Source organism: Pelmatolapia mariae, linkage group LG5, assembly GCF_036321145.2.
Source record: "Pelmatolapia mariae isolate MD_Pm_ZW linkage group LG5, Pm_UMD_F_2, whole genome shotgun sequence".
Lineage (NCBI taxonomy): Eukaryota > Metazoa > Chordata > Actinopteri > Cichliformes > Cichlidae > Pelmatolapia > Pelmatolapia mariae.
The window spans coordinates 29,197,255-29,218,262 of record NC_086231.1 but is presented as its reverse complement, the minus strand read 5'-3'; the positions used below and the strand labels follow the sequence as shown (position 1 = coordinate 29,218,262).

At 42.6% G+C, this 21,008-nt stretch overlaps 2 protein-coding genes across 2 annotated transcripts; one reads left to right on the top strand and one right to left on the bottom strand.

Annotated features, from left to right (window-relative positions):
* Positions 1-386: 386 nt before the first annotated feature.
* On the bottom strand, positions 387-13,742 carry LOC134627228 (dysbindin-like). Its single transcript, XM_063473178.1, has 4 exons — positions 13,459-13,742; positions 1,371-1,523; positions 1,137-1,280; positions 387-1,062 (listed from the first exon to the last, which is right to left on the bottom strand). Exons 1-4 carry the CDS (start codon positions 13,499-13,501, stop codon positions 809-811), a joined length of 594 nt encoding a protein of 197 aa, XP_063329248.1. The 5' UTR covers positions 13,502-13,742; the 3' UTR covers positions 387-808.
* Positions 13,743-17,885: 4,143 nt separating this feature from the next.
* Positions 17,886-20,466, top strand: LOC134628249 (uncharacterized). Its single transcript, XM_063475016.1, has 2 exons — positions 17,886-18,950; positions 20,086-20,466. The coding sequence occupies exons 1-2, from the start codon at positions 17,886-17,888 to the stop codon at positions 20,464-20,466; spliced, it is 1,446 nt and encodes a 481-aa protein (XP_063331086.1).
* Positions 20,467-21,008: the final 542 nt, after the last annotated feature.

The following is a 21,008-nucleotide window of genomic DNA, read 5'->3' as shown; positions in this document are numbered from 1 at the left end:
TTTTGTAACGAACACATTGCACATCATTTCAAGACATAAAAAATTTGGGAATGTCAAAATACAATTTTACGTCTGTAAAACTTAAGTTTGGCATTTTTTATAGGAAATTTTTCATGGAAACAAAGTGTCTAAAGATATGATTTAAAATTGGTTCTCTGCTGAGTTGTCTGTTATTTGTAGGCACAACATTCCTCTGAAAATGTTCTATTACAAGGACTGGACTGGACTGAAAATGGGTGAAAAAAATAAATGAATAAACCAATGTCCAAAGAAAAACAGAAAAGAATATGAGTGGTGCTCGAGACTTTTGCACAAAATTTTAGGCCCAGGAAGCGAAACAACCAGACGGAAGCACTGTTTGATTCTTACAAGCACACAAAAGTTTTTTTTTCTCTTCCTTTATTGTTAAAACAATTAATTTGTTGTGAGAGTTTTGATTTCAATACCAGAACTTTAAAAAACACAAAACCCTGAAACAATCTTTTACCAAATGAACACAGGTCATACTTTATCCAAATATTTTTGTTTCAGTTATTGCTTTACCTCCCTGCTTTGTGTTAATACTGTACAAATTTAATCAGCCATCTGTGAGGTTTAAAAAAAAAAAGTCTCCATCTTTACAGTTAATAGTCCCAACAACCCTAAGCTTAATTGATCAAACAGGAAGGTTGTAAATAGTGATCAAAGACAGTTATATGGAAGAAATACCCAGACGTCTGTTTCAATAACTCTCAAGTCAAAGTCCGCTCTTCACTCAGGTGTTAACATCAGTGTTGCAGGCAGAGATCTACTGAGGAGAGGGTGTAATCTATGAAGACGGAGCTGAATTCGAACTTTTCCCCTCCTCTGTCTTTGGGGACATGGCTCTGCGCTTGACTGTATTGGTGTGTGTTTCCTCGCTGTCTGACCCAACCACAGGAGTGTCTTCCCCGTTGACATTCATGGTCTGGCTGTCAGAGGAAGAATTTGAAGATGTGGAGGACATGCGGGACTTGGCGTCAAGACTTTCAAGGACATGTCGAAACAGTCCATTACTGATGGCTTCCTCATTGTGGTTATTTCCTAGGACGTCAGAGAAAAACACTGTTAGCGATGCAGCTGTGCTGCTGTGCATTATATAAGGTTCTGTTCTTTACCTGGCAGCGGGGAAGTCAGCATTCCTTCTTCTCCTACGGAACTGAAAAAGACATCCAAACCCTCCTGGTCAGAGATGTCAATCAGCTCCATTTGATCCAACAAGTCCACATTCACCTCCATAGAAGAGATGCTGCCAATAGGAGCTGCAGTAAGAAGAGAAACAACAGTATGATAATACTATTGTGCATTTATATGGCACGTGTTCATTCATAAACACAAACAGTTCAACTCACGTCTTCTGTAATCTTTGATACAAAGGTGTGCCGAGGAAAGGTAGACGTCCACATCGTGCTGGAAGACTTCCTCAAAGAAACGCTGTCTCTCTCTCAGCTTGAGTTGCTGTGCTGCGTCCACATCTGGGAGCCTCTGACTGCGCTCGCTCTCCGCTGGCAATCACAAGAGAAGAAGAGGAACTCAGACACCAGCTCAGCTGAAGTTTTCACTGCATCCCTGGATTTATAGAGCGCTTTTCTACTCTCCCAGAGCACTCAAAGCACTTTATACAACATGCCCATTCAATGGATGAATCAGAGAGCAACCTGCGGTTAGCATCTTGCCCAAAGATATTTGGCATGCAGACTCAAACCACCAACCTTCCAATTAGTAGACCTGCTCTACCTCCTGATCTACAGCCACCTGTCATTTGGAGGCTGGGCCAGGTGAGGCCTCCACCACAGCAGGGTGGAGTTCACAAACTAGTTCTTTCACTCTGAAGGTGCATGTGGTGGTCAGTAAGACCATCTCAAGCTAAGGATTGTTTAGCTTGAGAGCCATTATACATATACTCAGGGGTCAATGTTGGTAGCCAGTAGGGGGAGACATTAATCCACACGTGAACTGTGAAGCAGAAGGATTTCTGTCTTTCAACTTTCAATAGTTAGATTATCTGTTACAAAGGTACAAGAAACCCCAATGAAAGTAAAACTATACAATAAAAAACTATACAATTAATTTGTGCTGATTGGAAAGGGAAGAAATTAGCAGAATTTTGCATTACCTCCATTACCTCCCTATTAGATTTTATATGTCTCAGATTACAAACCTTAATTCTATGATTTATTCATGAAAATGAAGAAATTAAGGATGTGAAACTAGTATGGATGTTGTTTATAAGGAAAGAATGATGCAAAATAGATCTCCCATATATAATCTGTATAATGTTTATAGTTCTGTTTTAAGTTAATGGTGCAAGAACAACACCAGTTTAAGCTTTGTGCTTCACCATGTGTCTTGATCACACAGTCACTTAAAGGTGGCAGAGCTGCTATACATGTGGAGAGGCCTGGGATCAAACAGTCAACATAGTCTGAGCCAAAGTCCAATACTCAAACATGTCCCATTTGAATAAAGATGTGCTTTTTATACACTATTTTAAGCATACTAACTGTATCTACTTTAGCAGAAACTACGCTTTATTTATGTTCTTTTAGATGAATCGTATATTACAGCCAAATGACCAGTACAGCAAACTATATTCTTTTTAATGCAGTGATTCATATCATTTTATCAGTTTCTGTTATTTAAAAAAAACAAAAAAAACAAAGTGGCAGCCCTACTCTTTGATCAAACTAAGTTTAAAAGTAAGCTGTGGAACATTTGAAATCCTTTATCAACTTTATTAACTTGATATTTACTAGTCAAATGTAAGCAGAAGCCCTTAAGTAGCTTCAGTTTATCATCATAGGCCACCAACCTGATGTAATGTTAAAGTGATTGTTACTATAGCTATCTATTTCTCTATATCTCTCTATATAGAGTTTTTAGTGTTTTTAGTATGTAATATATCTAAAGTCCAAGATATTAATGAATATATTTGCCTTTTGGATAATTCCATTAACACACTGCTTTAGATTTTCCTGGAAATCCCAAATCACTCTCCTAACAGCCACACCATACCAGCCCATTACTAAATCAGTAAAGATTGCTATGCAAATGAGAGCTGTCAGGAGGAGGGGAGAAAACCCTGGAAGGAAGGAAGGAAGGAAGGAAGGAAGGAATAGTGCAAGTATCAGAGCACATGACTTCGAAGGAAAAAATATATTTAAAAAAGACCAGCTGAAATGAGCGTGTAGAGGCGTGTAGATATCTTGGTTGTGTCTAAGTAATCTATCAATAAATTCAACAGAAAAACAGACCAAAAATGTTCGATGCTTAGTAAAGACTCTGGATTCGTGATTCCTTGTAAGCTTTTACTGTGTAACTGAGCAGATGTTACATGCAAGCAGCTTGACTCCAGGGATGGAGACCCGATACTGTGTTAGACATTTTTTACTGCGTGCATGCGCAGTGCGCTATTCGCTTAGAACCGGTATTGGAAACCCTCATTATTCAACAACACTAGTCAGATGTTCTACAAAAAACAAAGCAAAAAAAATGCAGAGGCAATTAAAATGAAAGTCATTTAGCATCTCTAAACACCAGGAAAGAGCTGGATGAGACGATGGACACCGGTCACATGTTTGGATGCTAAATATGCATTTGGAGCCAACAGGAGACAGGAAACTGAGGGGAACATTTCACCTGGCCACAGATACTTATGAGATTGTTACTTCTTTTCCTCCTTCTACTAGACTCAGAGAGAAAAGATGAAAGCATGTGTTCTACACGTCATCACTTACTCTCAGTGTGCATACAGTATGTTGTAGTCATTAGAGCAGTGTCTGAATTTTGAGGAGCTCTTACAACCTGCAGGCAGGGGATTGAGCTAATTGGATGAGGCTTTCAAGCCATGTCCAAACTGGAAGTAATGTGAAGATTATCTGGTCTTTGTTGAGATCAGCAGTCACAGCAGCTCTATAAATACACAGGCAAGTGATGGAGAACAGAAAGACAATGTTCTCAGGATGTTTACAAGGAAAAGGGGTAAAAAAAAAAAATCTCTTTCTCTGGCAATGTGAGGAGACTATCTTTGCTACAAACCCTCTTTATGTCCTCATTATGAACTATAAAGACTTGTTGCATAATCACTTTAAATCCCCAAACTGCAGCACAAGCCTAAAAGCAGCAACAGGTTGCCTTCTTTGGAGTGCTGTCTCAGCGCAGTGCCCCCCATGAGTCACGTCTGTGGTGGCGGAACGACACGAGCCTGTCACTGCAGCTCGTCTCTGGCCCTCTTTGATAGAGTCCCTCCTGGGTACAGTGGCCGGGCTTGGCTTTGGGATCAGACAGGCAGACAGCTTTGGAGGGAAAAGAGGAAGAAGACCATTCAAACCCCAGAGTGATGCTGACAGCACCTACGGTATGTGGGTGTAGACACAGAACCCAGAAATAAAGAAAGGACTCTCCACAGCCTGAAAAAATTTCTAAACAAACTGGCAACAGAAAGCTAACAATACCCTGCATTAGCACAGGAACGAGCATTCATCTTATTTTTACTTTTACATCAAGAGATCAGTTACATTTTTATGCCTTATTAATGTTCTTCAGAAGGTCAGAAACATCCAAAACCCCACTGACCAAGAGCCTGACGTGAGAAGGAGAACCCAATGATGATCATTTTCTTAAACTTTGGAAAGTTCATCCAGGGCCACTAAACAATTATAATGATCTGTAACCCTGAATTGGACAGGTGAAAAATGATGTATGGGCATTATTATTATTATTATTATTATAGTTAGTACAACTGGTACAGACACCACACCTCTTTCCTGAAGTCTTTCAAAACTTTTTTTTTTTTTACATTGGTGCATCAGTCACTCTTGCAGCGTTTTGCCTTTCCAGCATTTCTGTCTTCATAGAGACGTTTGAGGTCGTGGGTCTGTGATGCTCTCTTCGCACTGCACTGTTGCACAATCAGGAATGCCTTTGTCCTCAGAGCCTTAAGGAAAGCAAAGGGAGCTGAGCTGACGAAGCAAGATGTCTGTCACAATTAGGCACTGCTTGTCTGATATGTGTGTTTAGATAAAAAGAGACCCTTATTTAATGTGACCGGCTGAGGACATCATGTGGGATGAAACACTTGATTTGTGCTGGCTTAACAATAATCCTTTTTCTGTTAAAATAAGAGCTTACAGAAAATAAACACGATTTTTGGAGGCTGGGACAAAATTTCACTTTCCATGACAGGCAACAGGTTTAAGCAAACTGCCTATCCTGGAGGTTTTGTTTTTTTTCACTACTCTGTTAAGGACTGATTGATCACAGCATTGATTGTTTCTACTTAAAGGCTGAGGCACATGGAGAGCTAAAGGTTAGCTACAGATGTATATCCTCACATTGATTTTGCTTCACTCCTCCTGGTTCTTTTTCCTGCTGGGTAACTTTGATCAGTGGGCTTCGGTAGCCGCAGATGACCTAGTGACTCACACAGGGAAATCCTCGAAAGAAAACCATGGCCATGGTGTCCAGGTTACATGTCAAGTCTGATTCATCCACTCTGCAAGCCAAAGTATTTAGTTTCCTACGCTGGAGGAAATAATTATTTGTTCTCTAATTTTTATGGTAGTTTTATTTTAATGGAGAGAGACAGAATATTAACATAAACATTTAGGGGAAAAGAGAAACAAACCAAAACACAAACACATTGATTTGCATGTCATCGAGTGAAATACGTATTTAGAACCACACCCTTTACAGAAACTCTCCAAATTCTTTCAGTTTCTTGGCTGCAGCTTAGAAACTCAAAGCTTCAGCTCCCTCCACAGATTTTCTACAGGACTGAGGTTTGAAGACTGGCTAGACCACTACATGACCTTAATGATTCTTCTTTAGCCATTGTTGGCTTGGTGGCTCACTGTCATGCTGAAAGGCCCATCCACGACCCATTTTCAGAGTTCTAGCTGAGAGAAAGAGCTTCTTATCCAAGATTTTATAGCAGGTGGCCGCATCCATCGGCCCCTCAATACGATGACGTTGTCTTGTACCCTTATTAGAAAAACAGCCCCAGAGCATAATGTTCCCACCTCCACCTCTACTCTGCATTTCTCTTTATGCAAACACAGCAAGTCGAGATCATTAACAAGCTCCTACTGTAGTTTTGATCCACCACCTTCCTCATGAATATGATCACCCTATGTGGTAAGATCTTGCATAGATCGCCAGACCAAGTATGCTTGATGGTGATTTTAGATTTCTTCAATTTCCAAATGATCTCGCCACCAGTTGTCACCAAATTTAAAGACCGTTCATTTCTTTGCAAATGAAGAAACGTACAAATTCAGCACGGGATCAATTCATTATTTCTCCCTATGTACCACAATATGTTTGAAGTTCCTGCTGCTGAATGAGGCAACATGCATTAAACTGTCATTTATTTCCTTTTCTCATCCTTCAGTGGCATTTCTGATTTTTTTTTCTGCCTATTTTTATCTCTTCTTTGCTCCTTCCTCCTATTTTGCAGTATGACTTTTTAAAAATCCTGTTCTATCTCAATTTCTTTCTTTAAGCCATACTATTCCTTTAAGCATTCTGTTCAGTTTTCCTTTCTCCATCGTTGTCCAGTATACCATTCTTTCTGTTTCTCTCCTCATGTCTCTCCCCTCTGTCCTTCCAGTCACCCCCCTCCTTCCTTCCTGTCAGTGCCCTGGGACTTGAGGAAGAAAAGGTCATAGACCAGGGCTCAAGACCAGCTGGGCATGCAGAATGACTGGAACAGACAGAAGGATGAAGAAAGAGGGAGCGTGCTGGACATGTCCGTGTACTGCTCTGGCTTCCCACATAAACACAAACTCAGATCCTCCGCTCAGGCGGCAGTGGGAGAAAGAGCCCATTCAAATTCAGACAAAAGCAGCAATGTAAGAGAACGGGGCGGGCCTGCACTTCTTAGACATGATTCCACTTACAGGAAATCACTTTAGGAATTAGGCTAATTCATCTTATAAAGCCAATGAAAAACTGTCATCAGAATGCTAGGAAAAAAAAAAAGATGTAACTGTAAGGACTCAAGTACCTGCATAAAGTTTTGTTAGACTTCCGAGAAAAAAAAAAACATGTTATAATATCCTAATGAGGCAGACTCAGAGACATCCAGCAGATATTCATTCTAGAGTATGCTCTACTTTGTTCTACTTGACAAACTGAACAAAACAGGGCACTATGCGAGTGCATAAATGCATAAAGAAAAAAGAAAATCGGGTCAATCTTTGTATCTATTTAGCATCTGCATGCCACGTGCCTCGTTCCCCCGTGATGTTCTCAAGGACAGGACTTTGTAATGGCAGTTTACTGCACAAATAGTAGAGGCAACACATTGATCTGGAGGCTAAATGAAGGGATAGGAGGGTTCGCTGTCGCCTGGAGGCTCCCATTAGCCCATCACTGTTCTAAATGAAAATGTGAGCTCACAGGCAGGGGAAGGTCAGAGCAGAACAGAGCAGAGGAAAAAGGCCTCCCGAGACAATCCAGTTGTTGGAGCAGCACGAGCTACAACTTTTCAGTAAACAGCAACTAAACAGAAATCAGGAGAGAACCACAATTTCCTCTTCTGCTTTGATTATAGAGCCCTTTGCCAAACACTTGGGTTGATTCTATTCAGCCAAGCCGAGGCTTTTTTTCTGAGAAGTGTTTTCCTTTTACAAACAGCTGGTATTATTGCCATTTAAATGGCTCTAGCGGTGGTACCTACCCTCAGCCCTCTGGTTCCTTAAATTAAAGTAGCAGACTGCAGTAGAAAAGCAAAAGAATTCAAATAACAGCTCTTGGCTCTGTTTCTGCCTCCCTCAAACACACTGTGCAATTGTAGTTTATCTAACAAACGAGAGGGGTGACGACCATCTACTTCTAAACCGTGGGACAGATGTGAGGTAACACTTGTTTGGTCTGAGGCTACAGTTAAAGACTGGCTGCCCTTTCCACCCAGACACACTTTAGCTTATCAGAGGAGAGAGATTTTATTTCACATGGACCGGTTCCCGACTGCGACAAGAGAGAATGAGCGAGGGAGCAGAAGCAGAGGATGTAAACACATAAAGGAGGCAGAAAGCGAGAGGGAGAAAAGGTCAGGGAGGCTGAAAGGCTAAAACTGAGAAGTGGGCTGTCTAAAGAAAAATGTGTTATATGATGGAAAGGGGTAGATAAAAGTAAGTTAAAGCAAGAGTTTGGTTTGTAGAGATGAAGAGACACAGGAAGTAATAGCTGGGCTCATTAGTTGTTATTTTTACTGATAGTCTCTTCCGACAGAGCAGTAATCTTAACAGTATCAGTGGGTTGTTCACAGTGCAGAGCTGGTCATTAGTGGATCAGTGTCTGTGGTAATTAATGGTGACTCAGTGGCTGGCTACAGGTAGATTTACCCTAACAGTGGGAGCAGTGAAGCAGTCTGAAATTACAGCACAAGTATACAACTAATATTAAAAACATCTCGTTGTGCTTCTTCTTATCCTGATCAGAGCATACTGGTGGTCCCTGCAAAGTTTGAATCGCTGCAGTTTATGAAAACGTTGCACTGTCCTTCCAAAAGTGCCTTGAACTGAAGTGGAACAACAACCAAAATGGAGAACAACAGCACGGAGGCTGTGCAGTGTCTGTTTTACCTCTCATATTATTTTGGGTTTCTCGCACTGTTTTCTTTTTACTCCTACAAGAAAGTGACATTTATTAGACTCCAGTTGCAAGAGCAGTGAATTATTTATAACTGTTGTTGATGTGTGTTTGCATGTCTGCTGGGTGCATGAGTGTCTCTTCATCCCAGGACAAAGCAGTGTCCAGCACCATCCACCAACAATGACATCAGTGTTAACCCTCTCCTTCCTTCCCCTTTTTTGTAAACCCACAATAGGACTGTTTGTAGGTCAGCGTCCTGACCCACTGCCCTCCATACGTCCACCAGCAGACTGCCGTGAGTTCTGATCGACACAATGGGCTTCAGCGGATGACAAAGTACTGATGTACCCAGAACATTTACAAATCCTCTTATTCAAAATCACTCTTGATGAACAACACAGTGTTCAATTACTTAAGCCAACCAGTCAATAATGCACAAATCTCTGTTGAGTGCAGCGGCAAATTACACGGTCTTACACTGAAGTAAACAGTATTAATGAGTTTGTTCCGCTTGTTAGAGGCAAAGTGTATGTAGAGTGACTGTCAACAGCCTGAATCAGGGCACGGCGACATAGCTGAGCTCAGAAAACAGACACTTTTTAAAATCTGATAATTAAATCTGTAGACACGCTCAGAAATATTTTGGGTACATCATCATCCTGACAGAAATACAGAGAAAAACTCTGTTTCTGTCTTTATTAAAACATTGAGCGACTCTTCTTGTTTCAGTCACCTTAACACTTCTCTCTTTTCTTCTTGTAAAGTCTCCCTGCCTCTCCTCATTTTTGTGAGGAAGGTTTGGAGCAATTTTCATCTCAGCCGGGAGAATTGTAAGAATGTTTGGTTAAACCAAACAGTCTCTCAGACACGGCTCGTCTGTTTATTGAGACTCAGATAGGGTGGCCTGCAGTTTCTGTATAAACTATGATAAAAGTCAGTGCAGCGTTATCTTGATGTACTGAGCACCAATTACTGTACGAATCCAATCATTGCCTTTTTTGCACACTTGTTAAAGAATTCATGCAAGTTTTCTCACTATTTTAGTATTTAAACTTTAACCCTTTGCAGACAAAAGCTGCACAAAAGGCATTCACACAAGTGCTGATTTACATCATGTAGACTTTTGGCTCCTTTATCTGCAGCTTGGATAGGAAACAGCTTTAGAGAGATTTCCTGGTATACTGCACTTCAACCAAGCCGTGGGTAACATCTCCCACCAGCTTTGGGAAATCTTACCCAGGACATGGAAAGAACCAGACACTCATCTCACAGAAGTGACAGCCTGAAAACCACTGCCATCCAGAACCACTGACACTGACTGAGGGCGCATGTTGGGAGCCAAATATTTTTTAAATAGGTCTCATCTATCGTTGCATAGTATTATTTAAGAAATGGCACTTGAAGAGCTCAAAGCGATATCACACTTGAGGTCTTCTGTTGTCCTTACTGTCAGCACCGCTCTGATTATCTTTGGCATGAGGCCGAACACCAACACTGACAGCTATACTGATGCTCACTAATGCCGATAATTAATCAGCAAATCACATGACAGAAAGTCAAAGCATTTAGGCGTACGGACATGGTGAGCAGGATCTGCTCAAGTTTAAGCAACAGACTGGGAAGGAAAGGTGATTCAAGCTACTTTGAATATGGTTACGAGATATACGAGATCCAAAAAAGGAAAAATAATCATTAGAACTGATGCTGTCTGATGGCAATTTTGTGGTTTGGTGGAATGGCAGAAACACATCACAGAGGTGTCGTCCTATTGTGCCTTGTCTTTTTATATATCAATGACTAAGTCCAATATTCACAGTGTTTTTGCTCTGTATTTGGAGTCCACCACCATAATTTAGTGATTAACACACACTTAACACGTGAAAGATCCCGTGTTTGAGACCAGGAGGAGGAACAAATCCCTGAGGGGGTTGCATCGGAAAGACCATCTGGTGTAAAAATCTGCCAAATCAAAACATGTGGCTCCATCGGCCCCTTGTGAATAGGGAAGAAAAAAGAAAAGATGCAATTTGGATTCCACCACCTATTGGAGGAAACATCTCATTCTTCAGATGCTAAAATCTTAGCTGACATCCAGTAGCAAATGTTGTCATTTGAGGCAGCGCAGTTAGCAAACAGTCAGTGTTTAAAGCTAGGATAAGGGCTGAGAGATTCATTTATTTTATGCTGTGGTTCTTAATTTATGGATTAAACAGTCAGTAGAATGTCAGAAAACTACAAAAACATGGCCATTACACAGTAAACCATTAGGGAAATGTTCAAACTCACAGTTTTGTGTTCAATCTCTCAGTCTGGTATGGTAACCAGTCTGGTTTGGCAAACAGGAACAAACTGAACAGGAGTGTCAGACTGGCTGGAAAAATCACTGGTCGACAACAAACTTCGTTAGATAAGCTGTATCATCATGCCATCTTAAGGAAAGCTCAGTCTTTGTTGCTGACCGAAAACACCCCCTTTATTTTTTAACTAATGTCCTCAGGATGACGTACAGGATGCCTCTCGCTAGCAAAAAGGTGCACAAAGGATCATGTGTGCCAAAAGCAATTAGCACTGTATACTGAATAATGGGATGCTGTAATGTTTTCTATAGTTGTACATCAGTTTTATATATGGTTATGTAAGAATGTGGGCTGATAACTAGCTAGGCTAATTTAACCAGGGGACCTGGGGGCTGAACCAAAGCAGTGATGTGAATGTCACCTTCTCTGTGTGGTATTTTCTGAGAACCATCTCATACCATAAAAGGTCATCAGATCCACTTTACTTTTTCTTTTGGTGTGAATTTGTTTCCTCTCAGTGACAAACTGTTGCTGTCTGAGTGGCTCTGAACCCTGGAGGGATACACAAAATGCTATTGAGCTGAAAAGTAAGGAGATGGATTTGTTGGAGAACTAATTAACGGAGCTGGTCTGTATCCTCAGGGCTACGGGGCTTACGCTAAATTAATGGGAACCGTTCAGACATCCGTGTTTTGTATAATCGCACGCTAACACTCAAAAACATTCAATTAGCTTAAGGCACCGACATGCCAAGAAGCATTGTTTGCAGCAGAATAATCAGTGTATTCGCAACATGAGAGCTCTTCTCACATTAGTGAGCAATGAGTCTTGTTTGAGAATAATAACACGGTATTACGAGTGCCTTGCTTTGTAGTGTCTGAATCTTGAAAAAAGGAAACGCTCTTATTGGTGCATTAGCCTCGATTTATCAGTGTGATCCAGACTTAAGCAATAATTAAACCAAACTCAAGTCAGTTTGGTCCCAATGACCTACGAGAGCAGCCAGCAGAAAGTTGTTATTAAACCCATTTATGTGGACATAGATTCTGAAGTGTGAAATAAGGTGATTCTAGGGCCACGGCTATAAAGTGTGTCAGTGAGTTCTGCTACTACACTGGAATAGACTGAGAGCATTTCCCTATAGACTCACCAGCTGGTCATTATGAAACACTATCACAGAGATGTGTAAACATGTCCCAATCATTAAATCCTGCAAATTCCATCACTGTAGGCAGGTTAGCATCCCCAGCCATATACGTGATATTCAACAGTGCTCTCATACATAAACATTTAATTGTAGCTGTCAACAATGTTCTGTTTAATAGAGGTTGTTCAGTGTAGTGCCACTTGTTTCCCTTCTAGCTTAGATGCTAAGCTCCATTAGATAGCAGGGCAGCAAAGCAGAGACAGGTGTGCGTACTGTATGAATCCCTCAGAGAGTAAACAATTAATGAAACACACAGTACATGATAAGGATTTCGTTTTTACTCCTCTAATTTGCTTATTAAAGAGCATCAACCTCCTCCATCTTATCTGGGTCGTGCCCAAAGGGACCAAGCTATGAAACATGGAGTATAGAAACAATTTCCTTTTTCAGCCTCAACATTTCTGTCTGCAGCATGCTCTCAACAGCTGGTCAATCCCTCACTTCACAGCACAACCAGCCCTCACTGGCACATTCCCACAAAAAAAAAAAAAGAAAAGAAAAATCAGAATGTGATAAAGCGGGGCCGGGCCAGAGCAACAGATGGGAGACGTCTTCTCTGGAGTTACGGCCCTGATCCTTTTTAGCCTCGTGAAATCACTGATCTCTTTGGGACTAATTCAATTTTGGATCCTATCTGGGTTGGTGTGTCCGCGGAACAAGCTGCAGACTCTGTTGCAGTGAGTCAACTCTGATGAGATCTGCGGGCGCAATCCCATTAGAAATAAGAGATCTTTGTCTGGGGCTGTGTGGTGGCCCCGATCCAAGGCTGCCTCAGTGTGTGTGTGTGTGTGTGTGTGTGTGTGTGTGTGTGTGTGTGTGTGTGGGAATGCATCCCTGTTCTTGTGCAAAGAGAGTGCGACCTATTCTTTTGGTATTAGTGGACCATTACTCAGGGTGATGATTCAACATTCCTGACTGATTTTTGGCTGGCACAGCACTTGGACAAGTCACTTCGGACAGCATCACAACAGCAGCTACTTAACTCATAGCCAGACCTATCCCACAAGGTTTCCTATTATATCTCACACACACACACACACTATGGTAATAGAGCTCTAAATCAATTTATGATGATACTTTCATTTCTTATTTACAAATCTAGATTAAAAGATGGACTTTTAAAGACCTCGCGGCACACCAACGAATCGGGGGAAAGCACAAGAGACAAGCAAGCCTACCAAATATGGAGAGGAACCCTTTTCTCTCTTATGCCCTGCATTTTTGTGTCTAAAAAAAAAAAACGTGTTACTGGGGCAAACCTCTGGTCAAAATATTACCACCTGACCTGAAAGCTGAGGTTCTGCAAAGAATAAGAGAATAAATAATAAAAGCACTTACAGGGTAGGCGTTTGTTGTGCAGGTTGGCTGACGAGGAGCTCATGTTAACTGGAAAGTTGTCAGAAACAGGTTGAGGCGCTGAGGATGACGAGTATGCGGCGGCTGGTCAGCCCTGTGACAGTTCAGCACTGAGCCAGGGGAGCATCTCCCACCTCTCCAGTTCTCACTCAGACTGCTCCGAAGTGACTGATGCGGGACTGATGCGGGACTGCTGCCACCCTGCCGCTCACTTCCTCCTTCCTCCCTCAGTGGACTCCCTGAGAACCACTTAGACGAGATCAAGACAGCGGCTTTGTTAGGACGGCCAGCTGACCAATGACAGGGCGGAGGGAGGAGCTGGCAGAGACGGAGAGAGCAAGGAGGCTTATTGAGAAGCGGGAAGGAGGGATTTTTATGTAACGGAGTGGAAAATACCGAGGAGAGACAGGCACATGCCTTTTGTTATTTTTGGTCCTCTTACACCCCCTCCCTCCCCCTCGCCTCCTCCCTGTCTGCCTCTTGTTCCCTGTCGCGCTTTTATTTTATTTTATTTATTTATTTAAACCTGACTGCTTCACCTTGAGAGTCAGAGGGAGAGTTACAAAAAGTTCTTTAATAACTGTTTTTATGGACAAATTCAACGCTTTAGAAAGAATATTTTGTTCTCTATCAGTAATACTTTTTAAACTTAATAATAATGATAATTATGAGGATGATAATAATAAAAAGAAGAATGGTGATGATAATAACAGTAATAATAGCTGATGGGAAAGCGTGAAAAGGGAGTAGGAGGAATTTTTATATTAATAGTAATAATAATTATTATTATCTATAGTTTTCAAGTGGCAAAAAAAGGACAGTTAGCAGTGTGAGAGAAAACCATCACTCAGCACTGTATCTGATCGTTTGTGTGTCCTGAGCACCATCTAGTGGCCAAGAGGCGTCAGTTCCATGTTCTCTAAGCAGGACTTGCTGATTATACAATATTTGCATGCAGAGGCTTCGAGCAGCATTACATCACTGCCTCTCTCTCTCCCTCCCTCTCTCTTTTTTCTTTTTTCCAAAACACAGCATCGCACTTGAGAGTGGCTTTTAAACAGTGTCTGGTTTCAGATGCAAGCAGGAAAAGATACTGATGTGAGTCATTGCAAGAATCTGTACAACAAGAATCAGCACAATAGAAGCCAACTTGCTGATCATCCACAAAAAGCAAACAAACAAACAAGAACATTATCAAAAGAAAAAATATATAAACATATGTCTGGTCTGCATATGTAGATAACAAATAGATATATTTAAACAAAAAAAAGATATTTTAGTCATGTGTGAATCGTGCAAAGGCATGCAATTTGTGAAAACTGCAAACCTCTAACTCCCTGTGCACAAGCATGGAAACTTTCACTACTGAAAGTCACACTTGGTGTCTGTGCCAAGCGCCAAACTGAAACTGTAAATACAAGCTGTAGATGTAGCAGTTGGGAAGTAGTGGGAGTCATTGGCGATTTCTATCAATAAAAACATTTCTTTTCTAAATGTCAGTGGTTGTGGTGGTTTAGCCTGAATATGCTGGTTGTGGCAGAGGTTTGCAATGCAATCACTTAACATGCTGTGAACTTTCTCTTTGTGTGTGCGTATGTGCGTACACCAGTGGATTACAAAAAAAAAAGAAGAAGAAAAATCAAAAGAGAGGCAGATACAGAAAGCGAGAGTGGGCAGAGGAAGCATGATGTGACTCAAAGTAAGAAATCCTCTTCACCACAAACTGAATTACGCGTAGGCTTTCCCATGACTGGGGGTTCACCTGCTGAGGCCCTGCAAAAAAATAAAATACAATCAGTAGCTGGGACCCAGGCTGCTGTGTTGCTGAGGCAGCCGTACATCAAAAGCCGTGTCCTCTTTCTTGTGTTTTAAAGTCAGATGAGAAAGCAGAATGTTTCCCACACGACAACCAAATGTTATGATATTTTTTTCCAGAGGGTTAGCATGTGTGCTCAAGGCTGAATCTCTGAATACTTTAGTCAAGATAAAAAAAGAACAGGAAGTGAGAAACAGGAAGAATTAACAGCAAGGCAAGGCTTTGTGTTCTCAGATTTCTGTTTTGTGGGCTCTTTTTTGTCGTATTCGCCTGTGTGTGCATGTGTGTGTGTGTGTGAGCATGCCCAGGCTAAAGCTATGGTTTCCCGCCCTCACTCCACCAGGCAAAGCGCCAAAGCCATCAGGCAGTCATACGCCTACCATCAGCTGAGGAGTTGCACAGCAGTCTCATTTCTAATTATACACGCAACAACAGAGAGAGAGGGAGACGGAGAGAGAGCCACAGAGTGAGGGAGAGGGAGCGCGTGGAACATGGAGAGGAAGGATGATTACAAATGGAAGAGAAGCTAAAAGTGCCACTCGGCAGCAAACACAGGGTGAGCAAGTTCAGGTGTGAGAGACTGAGAGAGAGGGAGGGAGAGGCATGAAATCAGTCTGAGAAAGGTTAAGGGCTGACTGACTGGCTGAGCAGAGTGGGAGTGTAAAATGTAAAAGCGAGTAGGAGGGAAGAGAGAGAGAGAGAGGGGGGGAGAAGAGAAAAGAAGAGAGGAGAAAGAAGAGAGGAGTGTGTGTCTAATAGACAGTCTGTTGAGCTTGTCTGGATGCCTCTGTTCACTCTGCTCCGTTTGGCTTTTTTCCTCCCCCAGTCTGCGAGGACGACACAAGACAGACAGGTGTGTGTGTGTGCGTGAGTGTGTGTATGCGTGTGTGTTTGTGGAAAGTCGGCGCTCCTGTTGGACATGAACATGGATGGAAATTCTCTGTGAAGATGGATGCACAGGGAGACACAAATGGATGAATGGAAAAACATGCAAGTAAGTGTATCATCCATAGATAATCTGTTTTTTAAAGGAGATAATTTTGTGCTCTGAATGCATGTCTGAGAAACTCTTTGCTTCAACTGGTTACAGAGGTTAAACCTGATTATATTCAGTTTCACAGAAAGAAAGCATCGAGCAAACTAAGCGCAATATTGCCACTACTGATATGCAAACAGTACTGACCTCGGCGCAGATTATCTCAACCATAAAGGCATCAAACACACTAAATGCTGCTGTGTATACATTTCATTTCCATAGATTAGCGACCTGTAGTGATCACGATCGCCTCATATGGTCACTGAGCATGGAGAAACCGTCCTGAGCAGGCCTGTCAGACGCACGATCTGATTGTACCTGTGTAGGTCACTGTGAGTGAGTGGCCCACACCTCGATTCCATTTGAATTAATTTACATTCACACTGCAAGCATTTAGCTGACAAATAGTTACCTATTTATGCGTCCTGATATAACGCCGGGTGCTTGCACAGGAATGTCGCTGTGTGGGTGTCGTCTGATACCACACGCACACACAGATACGCACACATAACAGAGAAGCAGCTTTATGTCAGAGACATGACTGTCAAGATGAGTGAAAGAAGTTCTTTCAGCGGCGGCGCTCAGCTTTGATGATGACATAATGAGATGAGCTTTGCATTGGCAGGCTGTAAAAGTCCTCTGCTGTCCTTTACCTCCTTGCATCACTTATATATATATATATATATATAGATATATGTATGAAAGAGCATGTCTGCAGCGTCTTGAAACTGGTGTGTGTCTGGCCACAGACTGCTTATATTTAGCCCACCTCAGTGAGCTGACTCACAACTGTGCATGCACGTAAGAAGGATGATAGGGTTTCTGTAGGTGCTGGAGGGGGTTCTCTTCATTATGAGAAAGATGCAAGCTTGGTCTGTGTGTTTAACATCCCTCTCACATTTAGTCACTTAACACACATATTTTCCTCATCATTGTTGACCGACCTTATTAACCTCAAAGTTTACTGTGTTACTGATAAAATCTAACCCCTGACTTTACACCCACCACTAACATTTTGCTCTGCCTCGTCTCCACTACACTCATGCCTCCACCAAGCACAGTGTACAGCACTTTGTAACCATAGTAACTTTTTCTTTCTTTCTTTCTTTTTTTTTTTTTTTTTTTTTACAAAGGAGCTGGTAGGTGTCCATCAAACTTAGCCCTGTCAATATGGCAATTGGTGGTTGGAAAGCTGTAATTTGAAGCTGATGGAGGAGTTTTTGTTCAGATGTGGAAGGATATTCACAGGCACTGATCTCACCATGTTGTACTTTCGCGGGAGGGGAGAGAGGGAAAGTTCTGTGAATTTTTCAGAGAGAGGGGAAACACCAGAGTAAGAGAAACTCTACAAAGGGAAATGCAGTTATTTTCTCCAGCTTGACAACTTGTCTGTGGGGATATGAAGTGCATTAGTAACTGTTTCTCCTGCTGTTCAGATTGTGGCGACCTTGGATTGGCGACAGTTGCCAAGAGACTAATGGAGCCCGTGTCACATGATCACAACGCCACCTGTAGTTCTTCGGGAGTGTCGGTGTGAGTGACGATCAGCTCGAGCCCATGAGCTTCACAACAAACTCGGCTCTGGTCCCGGGTAGGGACAGCCTCCCGCTCAAGAAGAGGGACCAAAGACCAAGCTCGCCACTTCAGCAGCAGCAGCAGCAGCAGCAGCAGCAGTGCGATGCTGCAAACTTTAAGGCGCCATACCCTTACAAGAGCCACACCGAACTCACCACAAAGCACACTGGCCCATTCCAGCCTGTGCCGAGACGGGTTACTGCCCTGTACCAGCCCTGGATGCAGACACCCACACCTAACAGGTCCAAACCACAGATTCTTTCTGCATTCAGGGAGCATCATGGTTGGGCAGAGTGGAGAGAGTTCAACCCCTTGCACCCTGGATGGGACTTTCCTAACCACTATCAGCACCAAAGCCACATATCTGGCACACCTGCACTCCACCCAGGCCATCCGTACTATCCTTCCAGATTCAACGCTGTCTCCCTGGAGGGTTTCCACAGAGCGAGTGGAGCGTACAGCTGGGAGAAGCACAAGACTTCAAGAGAGAAGAGTTTGAACGCAGAGAGGCAGACCTACAGCAGGCATAAAGGTCCATACATGAGAAAAGGAGAGAGAAAAACTGAGTATTTTCCCAGGGTCGAAAAGGCAAGTACTTCACCTTTGAGCACAAGCCTACCTCACTCTCCCCGTGAGAACCCCAAACTTCAACCTGATTTGTCGCACAGATCAACAAAGGCTGCCTCTATTTCTGGACATTCCTTCATACAAGTTTCCCCAAAAAACTCCAAAAGCGCTGGCAGCTTCACGAAGGACGACGCTTCAAGATCTCCCACGAGGCCCTCCTCTGAGCACGTTTCCTCCTCCACCGCCTCTCCTAACCGTTTCCCCTGGCTCCTCCCTCACTTTGTGGCCGGTTCTCTGATTGAGCTCAGGGACGGGCGGCTGAGGAGGGTAGAGCACCTGCAAACTGAAGACTTCCTGCTTGGCTCACTGGCCTGTCCAGACCTCCGCCTGAGCTGCTGCACGGTGCAGAGTATTTCCCCCTCAGCTTCCTCGTCCTCGATCTCCCGCCTCCTCATCATGCTTCACGACCAGCAAAGCCAGGTGAAAGAAATTCCCACTGTGGTGTTAATATTCATAACACACATTATTGTTACTATTCTTTTTACATAGCATTCCCACCAAAAAGAGCATCTGGATCTCCTGGTTAGATGGTGTAAAAAACATTAATTTATTGACTTCTGCTCAAAAGCTCTAAACCATTATTTTATTTTTATGGTATTTATGATGCTTTTTAGCCACTATTCTCAGACCTAATGGTATTTACAATCCAGAACAGCTGGTATCCTTACACCAGACATACATTAGAGTACATTCCTGTGTTACATGGTCACATACATCACTGTCTTCCTAAACACACTCATGTACATAAAAAATAATAACTGAACTTAGTGAAAATTTTCAATGGCAAATTCAAATGCATGAATAGCTCGAATTAAAGGTGTAATGCATGTGCATCCTAAACTTATCCTTCAGTGCCATGGCGCTCCATTATCGCCAAGAAAACTGTTAGCAACACCTTGAGTGCGCTGTGGGATTTGCAATAAAATACTACAGGCTGTGAAAAATACTAGCATAGAAAGCTTGTATTAATCTGAAGCTGAAAATAGTCAGGAGCATTTGCACTTCCTGTATCGGTGTCTTCTGCAAAACACTGCAGTGGCTAGCTGTTTTGGGAAATAAAGCAGCTATTTTATAAGATGGAGCTGTATGTCTGTTGCTATTTTTGTGGCCGCCTTCAGTAGTAATTTTAAGGCCAAAGGAGAGTGCTGCAAACAGGGAAATGATCTGAGTGTGTTGGCAGTTAAGAAAAGAAGATATCCAGTAAGATCTGCCTCATGCCTGAAAGCTATTTTTTCTGGAGGCTCTGCAATGTTTAGCACAAGGTTTAGAAAAATCTATAATTGGGTAAATTAAAAGGTGTGTACTTACCTGCAGAAAATTTGAATCAGTATACTCTTGCTTTTAAACCAGATGGTGTAACAAGTGAATTTTTGTATGCATTGATAATGTGCATAAAAACCTGAAATCCATAGGTACTGTTAATTCTATCTTCTTGCTGTTACATGAAGCATGAATAGATCCACCATAATGGAACAACACCACCCTCTAGTGAGCAAACGTCTAAGCCGTGCTTGTCTCACAGCTTCCTCTGTATGCATCTGTCTGCCTCCTGCAGGAGCTGGTGGATGTGTATGTGGAGTACCCGTTCTTCGTGCGTGGGCGCGGCTGGTCTTCCTGCAGCCCTCAGAGGACTGCTCGCCTCTGCGGCCTGCAGTGCCACCAGCTCAGCGTAGGGGATGTCTGCCTGGCTCTCACACCTGTATTAGCTCCCCAGGCTCCACAGCCAGCCACATCAGAACCAAAAACCTCACCCGGGAAGTTAGAAGAGGAAGGGTGTGAGTCCCTAAAAGCACCACATCCACAATCTGGCCCGAGCACACTGCTTCCCACAAGGCCAGGGGAACAAGCACTGGAGCCGAAGAGGGGCGCAGAGGCGGTCCGCAGGAGGCACTTCTCAGCCCCTGAGCTGAGAGGTCCAGGAACTAATTGCATGTAGTGAACAGTGGCTGTTTCATTAGCAGGGAGCTAGCTGGTTGCTTTTCAGCTCTTTTCTAATCAGCCTGTATTTACTGTCATTCTACCTCCTGAATCCTATTTCTGTGCTTGACTGTTGGTATCATGATTGTATCTAAGGAGGAACCGCTTAAAGAGGAAAGATTAACTCTCAGGATCCCCCGGAGGTGTGATAACACATGCTGTATTTGTCAAGGTTAGTCAGGGATCACACGCTGACAACATGAATCGTGTCAGAGCTCGACATTGCATCTGCTGTAAGCCTACACAAAGTCTGCAGCAGCACATAATTCAGATCTTATACGCAAGAACTCAGGCTATGTAAGACCTTTTCTTTTTGAAATGTAGAACCAAAGTGTAAAATTTGTGTTGCCACATAAAACCGCTTCAGTGACAATGCGTTTGAGGGAAACCCTGTTAGTTCAAAGGATAGTGTGTTTGAGTTTTTGGCTCTGATGTAAGTGTTCATATTATTATTTCTAGCAGTTCTGACTAAATCAGCCCACGTTCCTTGAAAAGCACATA